General features: G+C 41.7%; 1 protein-coding gene across 1 annotated transcript in view; it reads left to right on the top strand.

Moving 5' to 3' along the window:
* The first annotated feature begins 10058 nt into the window (after nt 1-10058).
* Nucleotides 10059-10166, top strand: part of ETNPPL (ethanolamine-phosphate phospho-lyase) — a 13348-nt gene continuing 13240 nt past the window's right edge. Inside the window, exon 1 of the mRNA XM_010586243.1 lies at nt 10059-10118. Within this exon, the coding sequence (XP_010584545.1) occupies nt 10063-10118 (56 nt within the window). The 5' untranslated portion in view covers nt 10059-10062. The remainder of the gene's footprint in view (nt 10119-10166) is intronic.

The raw sequence follows: 10166 nt of genomic DNA, 5'->3' as shown, positions 1-10166 counted from the left end.
GAGGAAGGCAGCCTGTCTCCATCCATGTGCGGGCACCTTGCCCTTCTTGGAATGCACATTCTTCCTTGCTCCATCATTTCTAAATTGCGTGAAGATGGGGACCTGCTGTGGTTGCACTTTTCATATTGCTTCACAATCTCAGATCAATGAAAATGCCACTATAATGCAATCTTTCACTTTGCTAAATCTTTGTTGTCATTTTGGTATATCAGAGACAAAAACAGCTTTGCACTGGGGAAAATCTTCCACAGATTTTTTTAAACTAAAAATTAATTTAGTGGCGTCCATCTAGTAGTACCTTACAAATAAAAACAAAATTCCAACACTATATAGATACATATACTGAATATACATATTCTTACTGCTCAGTTCCATCTTTTCAATAGTAAGAAATAAATAAGTATTCAGAGATTTGAGGAAAAAAGTTTTTCTGTGCTTAAATTTTCAGAGATGCAAGTATTAACCTCTTTGAATAATCATGATTACAGTAGTAAAAGCCTTCACATTGAATAGGCTGAATAGAAAGTGTTAATAATCAGAATGCTATAGCAGTAATGTGAATGAGGGACTTCCCAGAAAGGGGACAAGAGCAACACCATGTAAGCCCTCTGTCTTGCCAGTTTTAGTCTGCTTGTTTAAGAAGCACTATCTCAAAAAACAACAGGCTGAGGAGCAAGCTGCCCACCTAACAGAAGAGTCTTTTATGCCTATGTCCTGACTTGGTACATTTGGCTAGGTATATTATAGATGTGAAGACTGTTATAAAATATAAAATACTGGCAATCGCACAGTAAGATGAAATATTTTTTAAATCTCCCTCAGAGTATTCAAAGGCAAAATCAAGTAGAATGTTTACTGTCTGGCTAGATGTTTTAGCAATTCCATATTGAGAGTGTCCACAAACAACTCATTTAAGAAATAGCAACAAGTTAAAGAGCTATTAAATGCATGCTGTCATTAGCACTTTCATATTTTTTAGATTTGTATATCTATATTTTTAAACTGTCCTCACAGCATCCATTTCTGTCCTCATATGCATCAATAAAGCTAGCAGAACCTTGGTTCATGATTTCTTCATTCAGGAAATAATTATAGACACTACTGTTAAGCGTTAGTCAATTCTCCTTTAACTCCCTGACACTGAGACCCTGCTGAAGAAACACTTAAACACCTTTATTCACTTTCTTTTCTGTCTTGTAAAGTAATTTCTTTATTTAACTCCCACCAGGTAGGAATACTTTTTTTTTCCCAAATAATCTTACTTAACTTTCTTAAGCTTCTCTTTTGTTCAATATCATGAAAGGTTCATTCCCTTTCAATAACCACGGGTGAACAGCAGATAAACAATTTAATTTGACAGGCTAAACTACATTTATAGATTTGACTTTAATATTTGCATCTCAAAGATTGACTTGAAATGAAAACTAACAGTATCTAGAAAAGTTGCATGTTCAGTACAAGAAAAAAAGAATTGTGTTTAATATTTCATCAAGAAAAGCACCCTGTGAAGACTTGCAACATGTTTATTTTGTTTAAAAAGCAACTATTTTTGGTGCTAGTATATCTTTTTTCTTTTGATGGCAAAGCTACAGTTTGAACCACCTGCGTGTTGTTGTATCTTTTAGTAGCATTCCTCAAAATAGATATGATTTGTTTTGTTTAGTTTGTGACAGGAACAGTAGTTCCTCTACCAGTCTTTTCAGTTGTAGAAATGTGTAGTGGTATTAGTCTACACAGTTTCTATATCCCTGACTTTTTCAGGTATGATTAATTCTTGTTTCTTTGAGAGTTTTCAGTATTTGTTTCATACCAAGTTTTGTAATCATCTGTTACTCCAGTGTATTATAACCACACTGTGCAGAAGTCCTGCTACAGAAGCAGCAAGTCTTTTAAGCACTGTATGGAATGTGTCTGACGTACATGGTCCTTGTCTTCATATTCATAGATTAGCTATGGAGAATCTTTCTTTCAGGATGCTTTGGACACCTTTTTATTTTTTCCTGAGGTAAAGCATGAAATGTTAATTCATGGAACAATGATACAATGTATTTTTTTGATTTATATTTTTATTTATTGCTGATTTTGATGTCAAGTTCTGATAGTGTAGCAAGGCAGAATGACACTCTTCATCCAGCTGCTTATATATTCTTCTAGTCTACCATGTAAGTAGTATGAATGAGTTTCAGAATGATCAAATCCATATACGTCCACATGTGTAAAGTACAGTTTAAAAAGGGATAATTCTTAAGATTCATGTACAGTGTGGAAAGTCAGCATTGCCTCCACTGAGCGTTACGCTCGTGGAAGAGTGCACGTCGGCGTCAGTTACTCAGTTACGCCAGCAGAAGAGACGATGTAACCCTAAATGAGACGAGCAGACCTTTGGTCCTTGTGGGAAGGCGGTGCTGCGTAAGGCTGGGGGCTGCGTCAGGAGATGTTTGTTCGGATCCTGGATCCCACTGGGATTTAGAAAGAGCTGTCCCGCTGACTGCCACAGAACCAGGATTGTAAACCTGGGCTCAGCCATGCAAGGCTCTTCAACTGGCTGTGCCTCCCTTTCCCCAGCAATGAAATGGGGAGAGTGATGCATCCTTCCCTTGCAAAGCACTTTGAGACGTGCAGAAGGAAGGACCCAGGTATCGTGCTTAGTAACAAGGGGATTATTACCAACTTCAACAGTGGGGTTTTGCCTAAATCAGGACCACTTCGGTGAGTAAGAACTGCAGGGACACTCCCAGTCTATTGAATGTGATGAAGATGTTCAAGACATGCAGAAGTTGACCTTTCCTTTCAAGTTTCCTAATCCCTGCTGCTTGACCATCTTAAATTACATTTTTAAATCTCTGTATTTTACCTAATGAGAGACCTAAATTTTCACACTAGAGTCACACAAAACACGAGTATCTGCAGAGATAGTGGTCGAAAGAAAGTAGGTTTTAGTCATTGCAAAAAATGATTCAATTTCAGTGACCAGAATTAAAACTAACACCCGATTTTTTTTATTTTTTTTTCTTTCTGCAACTTGCTTTTATGGATCTGAATGTTGCTGTAATGTACAAATGAAGGTTTTCTTGCACCCTCTGTTATTGAAATATTTTACATGGTGGTTGGATTCATTAAATGCTGTTAGAAACAAGTGCCTGCCACCATCATTTCTGACAGAATTTGAAAAAGATACTCCACAAAACAAGTGGAGCTTGTATTTAAAAAAAGGATTTGGAGTGTTGTTTTTGTTTCATTTTGTTTTTAAATGCATCCAGTTATCAATGCTGCTTGGAAATTGAATTTTCTTTGGAAAACAGGGGGCCTTAACTTAACCTGGGACCGTTAGTGTTTTACTTGTTTCTATTTAAAAAAGAAATTGTATGAATTTCCCAGATACCATTGGTACTTGCACACTTCTCTGAAGTATTATGAAGAGTTGGGTGGGTGGAAGAATGTTTTACATATTGTTAACATATATGTGGATATTCTTATATTATTGTACATGTTTGGGAAAATATCACACAACTTTAAAAATGTTACTAAGATGTATGTATCTGACTTTTTCCTTTGGAAAATATTATATATTTTTATTTGTATTTTTTACTTTTTTAAGTTCATCTATATGTGCCGTTATTTTTGTATTCCAAATGGTCTCATAAACGCAGTAGAAGAGATAAAAATACAAAGAAAAGTAATTTGGCAAGGATTACAATGCTTGGGGGGAAAAACACATGGGTCAGTATCATGTTATCAATAGTAGAAGTATTTTGAGTGTTTTAGCACTGTAAATATGTCACGAGACCTCTTTTGATGAGTAGCATAAAGAATTGCAAGGTTTTAATCACCCATTTTAATTTGTTATTAATTACCACTTTCTTGTGGCCTCTGGTCCTGACTTAATTGAACCCTATCAAACAGCATGCTTTTGTTTTTATTATTAAAATTTCTCCTTGTTTTTCAGTTGAATACTGTTTTGTTTTCTTTCAGTTTTGTACTTCGGGTTTTGTTTCTTGCTTGTGAGAAGTTGATCTTCAGAATTATTTTTACACTATTTATGATTTATTTTCATAATGTAAAAAGTGTGTAATTATTAAAATATTAATCCAACCATTAGTGCTGATTTTGCATAGTTATAAAGTCCTTAATGTTGGTGCAAAAAATTGTTCTAGTCTGTCTGGATTGGAAAAAGTGTGTGCTGCATTGTGCCAATCTGTAGTTTGAAATCTAGTGCAGGTCCTATCGTCAGCATTCACATTCACACAAAAATCAGGGCCTTTGCAACATGTTCCATTTTCCTACAGCATGCAATAAAAAACCCCACCTCAGTCTTCCTATTCTTAATGTGTCTTTTCCCTTCAAAGCCAAGTCCATTCAGTCATCTTTTCTAAAGAGGCAGCACAGGCTATGGGCATCCACAAAAGTAAGGAAGGAAGAAACTTTGCTGCAAACCTTAGAGCCTTTCCTCGCTCTGGAAAAGCTGCAAAGATCTGTGTATTAACCAGAAGTTGAAACTATTGCTTAGGCAAGTCCCCAGGCATCCTAGGATCCAAAGAAATAAAGCTGAAAATCACCGATCTCCCCTTTCTGTAATACTGAAGGTGAAAAATAAACCTGAACTGCTGAGAAATAAAGATGTACACAGGCAGTGTCATGAGTAACAGTGCAAGCTAGAAAATGTGAAGGTCTGTATTACCACAAATCCAGTTTGTTCAGAAAAGATGGAGCATAATGATTATTCTGAAATGGTAAATTTTCAAGCACCCTGGTCTAAGACAACACATTTTTGCAGGAGTCTCCTTGAACGAAGGACTTTTTTTGAAAAATAAAACATTGGGCATCAGCTGTAATCTCTTCATAGCATTATTTAAAGGTTTGGGGTTTTTAAATCCCCGAAGATTTCAGACAAACAAAACGCTCCCCATTGTTTCCCCTTCCTTCACCTCAAAAATGTAGTCACTGTAGGCTAAAAGAGAGAATGAGCACCATGGGAGTTTGACCTCTACTTTTAACTCTTGGTAATCTCCACAAATGTCCGTTAATCTTATCTAGCTGTGTTTTAGACTCTTGAGGGGGACTAAAAATAGCTTTGCTCCCTTTCCCAGATGAGGTACTTACAGCTTAATGTGCTCAGTGTCCCTGAGGAAGCGCCTGGCGATGCCGAGAGCAGACCTGCTCCGCCGTGCTGCACGTGCGGCCCCGAGGGCTGCGAGCACTGAGGCCGCGCCAGCCTGGCAGTCCTGACCCGGCCCAAGTCCTCGCTTTTGCCGCGGTCACTCTCGACCTTTTCTTCCTTCCAGCTTTCTCCTTTCTCCTTTCGTACAGGAGGGAAGGCGGGTCTAGGTGCTGGTGCAACTGTCCTGCCAAGAAACAAACACAAAGTAAGTTCTGGACAGTTGCTGCTTTTTTCCCTCACAGTGACATAGCTACTCTGATGTTGGCCAAGTCACCATAAGCGCTATGCCGGCAGTCCAAGTATTTTTGGTAGTGTCATTACCAGTACGGTAACAACCAATGCACTCTGGCTGCTGCTAGAGCTAGCTGTCTGTGGGTGGGAATTCCCATTCAGTCCTTTCACTGCCTCCCTGTTACTTTTCAGTATTGCGCTCCCTCTGAACTCAAACTTCAGCTGACCGGTACCCTACAGCCTTCACATCCTACCATATTCATGGGACGCAACTCTCCTCTGGCATTCCTTCCTATCCAGATACCACCTCCAAAATTTTGTGACGTGCCAAAGCACAGGCAGGGCTGCAATGTGAAATGCCTGCTCTTTTCCCTCTCATTTGTATTTTTTTTAATGGAGCTCTTCATTAACTACTTAAAGGCCATTATTGACATCCAACTCTGCTTTGTGGACCTACTAAACCTGCTAATCCCTACCCATTTGTAATAAGGACACTACAGAAGTCAACAAAATGCAACAGAAGTGGCTTTTTATATCCTCATCTCACACAGCTTCACCTAACCTAGGGGTTCAATTATAATAACCACACACAGAGAAATGTTTAAAAATAAAAAGAACAAAACAAAACAAGGACCTGACAAAGCATTCATTTTTCACCAAGTAGTAACAACTGCACTCAAATAAATATTAAAAGCAAACAAACAAGGGAATGCCAGAACATTTTAGTCATGTTCCTGCAAGCAGTCTTTCTGTCTTCCCAGGGTTACTAATTTGTCTTGTGTTGGCTTCTGCTAATTTCCAGACAGAGTACTCATAGGGCATTGGCCTCTCCCTTCTCCTGGCTGCAGTAGAAAAATACGGTGGTTTTGGATTCTTGCTCAAAACTTGGAGGTTGGATGCTCCATATATATATATATGTATATATATGTCTATCTGAACATATATATAAATATATGCATATATATATGCATGCACACAAATATATATACACATAACCTGAAGTGTTCAGGAAAACACTGTACATAAACCTCGTCAGAGAGAGATCACAGTCTTCTAGTATAGTTGTACTCAAGCTGCTTTAGTCAGATCAAAGGTGGACACAGCTCCTGTCACATCAACCAAGATGCAGGTTTTTCATGTGCTTACACTAAGACAGAATGTTCAGTAACTAATAAATATCCCGATTATTTTTGTATGTGCAGGTTACAGCTTGACTAATTTTTCCAAGTGCCCACACCTAACCCGAGCAGTCATGAGCTCTCACTGGCATCACCTTTGTCTGGCTGCTCTCTCCTGGAGCTACCAAGTACCTGGCAAGTTTTTGCAAGCTTTTAGGAGCTCTCTTCTCTTTGGCATATTAAGATCGTTGTGAGGTAATTGATTCTGGCTCACATAAAACTGGTAAAACCAAGTATGGCAAAAAAAAAAAAAAATCTAAAGTATCAACTCTCATTATTATATGAATTAGCTTGTGTCAGAAAGATGTGTATAGAACAAATTCGCCATTTAAAAATCTGGAACTGCAACCACCACTGGCACATTCAGCACTGAAATGATTCTCAACAAAAATTATCCAGGACCCAGCAAGCATGCAAATGGCTCTAGAAAGCAATGCTGCCATGAAGCTCTGTAAGTAACACAATCTTGCTCTTTCCTGCCTTACCCTTGGCCTATTTATACCTAATTAACACACCCTGCGCTCCACTGACTCAGGGGCCTGCTGGACCGATCACTGCATCAACTCGCAGGCAAGTCCATTCCCCTTTCAGAGTAAGTGCGAAGCAGCTGGCTATCCCTCAGAAGGTGCAGATGGGTATGGTTTGTCTGTCTTTTTACCTTTCTGTACTGAAACATCAGCCCAGATCATTTTCCACTGGCCATCTGTAATGGGTTTGCTTCTCAGGATGCACTAGCAGTACATTGTTTTTCAGAAGTACTGTAACTCCTTAAACAGTTAAATGGGGAGATGAAGCCACCTTACCTGGATACTTTGAATAGCTCTAAAAAATATTTACCCCTTTTCATCATTCATACAGGAAACCAGGCTGCTGGTTGCTGATACCCTGCCAGGACAAAGCCCTTAAACAAGTGTGGAAAAAAACCCATCAATTAGAATGTTCAGAAAGCAAACAGAGCAGGATGGAGAAAACAGTATGTTTTTTTAAAAACAAAACAAAACAAAAGTATTTAAAAAAAACCCCGAACTATTTTATACCATGGAAAAATAGCTGCTACTATTTACTCCACAGCATTATGAGGGCAAGTGGAAGGAGTGGGAGAGGTCTAAAAAAGCCAAGTGACAAGGTGCTGGAAAGCCCTGTGTTTCGGGCAGGGTATCTCTCCGCTAATCAGGGAGGAGAGACCTCCTCTGCTCTACACATGAGACTTGGCAGGCTTGTTCCTGCTGATAATATCAAAAGAGCGTGCAAGAACTATGAGCCAAGAGGGAGGGATAATTTCTTCATTGTTAAGCCTCTTTCCATGGCTATGAAGGAACAGAGAAGCAACAAACACCCCCTCCCCTTCTGACAAGCTACTTCACCTACCACTCTGAGCTTTCCTGATGAAGTTTAATATTGCTTAAAGCAATTACTAATCTAGCTGTGAACAAACTTTCTTTTGCTGAACCTGGAACAAAAAGTCCTGATACAAGCAGGGCTGGCTGCCGACGCATGCTTGTAAAGTAGTAGAAGCACAGTAGCTTGCATATCCCTTAAATCTGTTTGTGGTCCAGGGTTTCTGTGCGAGCAAGACTGGGCAGGTCAGCATAAACAGCTGAGATTTTCCACTGTTAGCGTTCCCAGTGGCCCCAGAGGAGGGACAAGGCTGTGCTCGGTACTGACAGAGGGCAGGCACCAGCCAAGTGCAGGAGAACCATCTCTCCTGAAATGCCTTCAAACTCACAGACTGGCATGGTGCCATTCACTGCCTGCGCTCTAGCCTTTCTTTACCTTACTGTTACAAAGGGATTGTGATTAAGTCTAGTATATAACGTGTACAACTTGAACTACATCTACCCTATGCTAAATATCATTTCCCAGCTTTCAGAGACGCGGGCAAAATGGAAAAGCACTTCAGACAGCATTCCTGACAGGCTCTATCCTAGGCTTGGCTTGGATGTTAGCAGATCTAAATGCCTGCTCTCTTCTTGAGACCCATCAATGAATCTCATTGCCGCCTGTACAATACTGCCCCAGCTGACAGCTTTGACAACTCCCTCCGATCTTTTAAGCCCATACCTTCTTCTGCCTGGACAATTCACTGAAGACAGGCAGCTGCTGTCTCTGCTGGGATATAGAGGTGTAGCTGCTGGTGCCTCCTACCACTTCTGCTACATGGCTGTTTTGTCGGTCGGTGAGGCAAGGTTTCCAATGGAGCATGAATGCAGGAATGTGAAAGATGCGGAGTTTCAAAATTAAAACTGTCTGAAGAAGCTCAAGAAAACGCCCGTAGGAAGAGAAACACTTGACTAGAGAAGCAGAAAGGTAGCTTACTGGCAGAGATATAAAAAAATGTAAAAATCAGGAGGTGCGTTTCTTCCATCTGCAAAATTTGGGATGACTTGCTGGATACTGATCTAGAAAAGACAAGTATCATCAGCACAGGAAATTGTGTGGCTTTACATATGCTCTCTGAAAACTCTTCCAAACGTAGCGCTGCAGGTGGCACAGATGAGCTACAGATGGGGTGGCAGAGAAGTAGGCGCAGCTTTGCTGCTGCCTGCCCACGCAGCTCAAGGAGCAGCCTCTAGACGAGGAGAGGGTGAATCTGCGGCAGGGACAAGGTAAAGCTGAGGTGCTCCACCAGCAGCTTCGCTGTTTTGAAATGTGATGCCTCTTGATGTGAATTCTGCCTTTCTTCCCCATGAAATCGTCCCCTCTTTTTCTTATGGGCTTTGACTTCCAGTGAGATGGTTATCAAGGATAACCACGGAGAAATGCCACATTCGAGCAAATCACTTCTATGCTGGCGCTGTGGTTAGAAAGAGCTCATAGGACCCGTTATACTTAGGTCTTGGCCGGACTGAAAAGGGCATACAAATGCATCAGAGCACCAGGGCTAGAGCCCTTTTCTACTTACGTGTATAAAACCATAGCTCTTTCTTACTAATTCACCTTGCTTTACAAGAAATACAGATGCCGGCTTTGATGGACATACACAAGTATGTCTCTCAGCCTACACTTGCGAACAGCTTCTGGAAGTTACGGAGCTGTGAAGGTCCTTGACTTACGACCCTGATTTTGATTAAATCAACCGCGTGGTGCCCCCCCCGCCCCGAGGATGTCCGCAGCAGCAGTGCTTTGCCCACCAGAATGACCGAGGACAGGCGAGCCACCGCCGGCACGCCATGCCCGCGGGCGGGCGCAGGGCAGCCACCCGCCTCCCCCGCACCGGGTCGGTTCTTTTTTTGCAAGTTTGTGCCGTTTGGCACCGCCGGGGAAAAAAACAAAACAAAACAAAACAAAACCTCCAAGACGCGGCGGCAATGCCGCGGCGGAGCCTTACCTAAATAGGAATCACGAGTGGGCCCAAAAGGATATCCCGGTGGGGGCGCGGCCGGGCCCGTCCCCCCGGGGAAAGCGTGGAGGGCGGCGGGCGGGGAGGAGGGGTTTGGCGGCGGCCGGAGCCGGCATAAGAAGCGGGGGAGCCCTCGGGAGGAGCGGGCCGCCGGGATGGAGGAGCGGTACAGCAAGGCCGAGACCCTCGCCCTGCGGAGGAAGCACATCGGGTAGGGCCGGCGGCGGGGGGGGAAGGAGGAGGAGGAGGAGGAGGAGGA

This window comes from Haliaeetus leucocephalus, unplaced genomic scaffold, assembly GCF_000737465.1.
Source record: "Haliaeetus leucocephalus isolate CR32 unplaced genomic scaffold, Haliaeetus_leucocephalus-4.0 Scaffold140, whole genome shotgun sequence".
In the NCBI taxonomy this organism is placed as follows: domain Eukaryota; kingdom Metazoa; phylum Chordata; class Aves; order Accipitriformes; family Accipitridae; genus Haliaeetus; species Haliaeetus leucocephalus.
The sequence above is the reverse complement of the archived record's forward strand: the minus strand, read 5'-3'. Positions and strand labels throughout refer to the sequence as shown.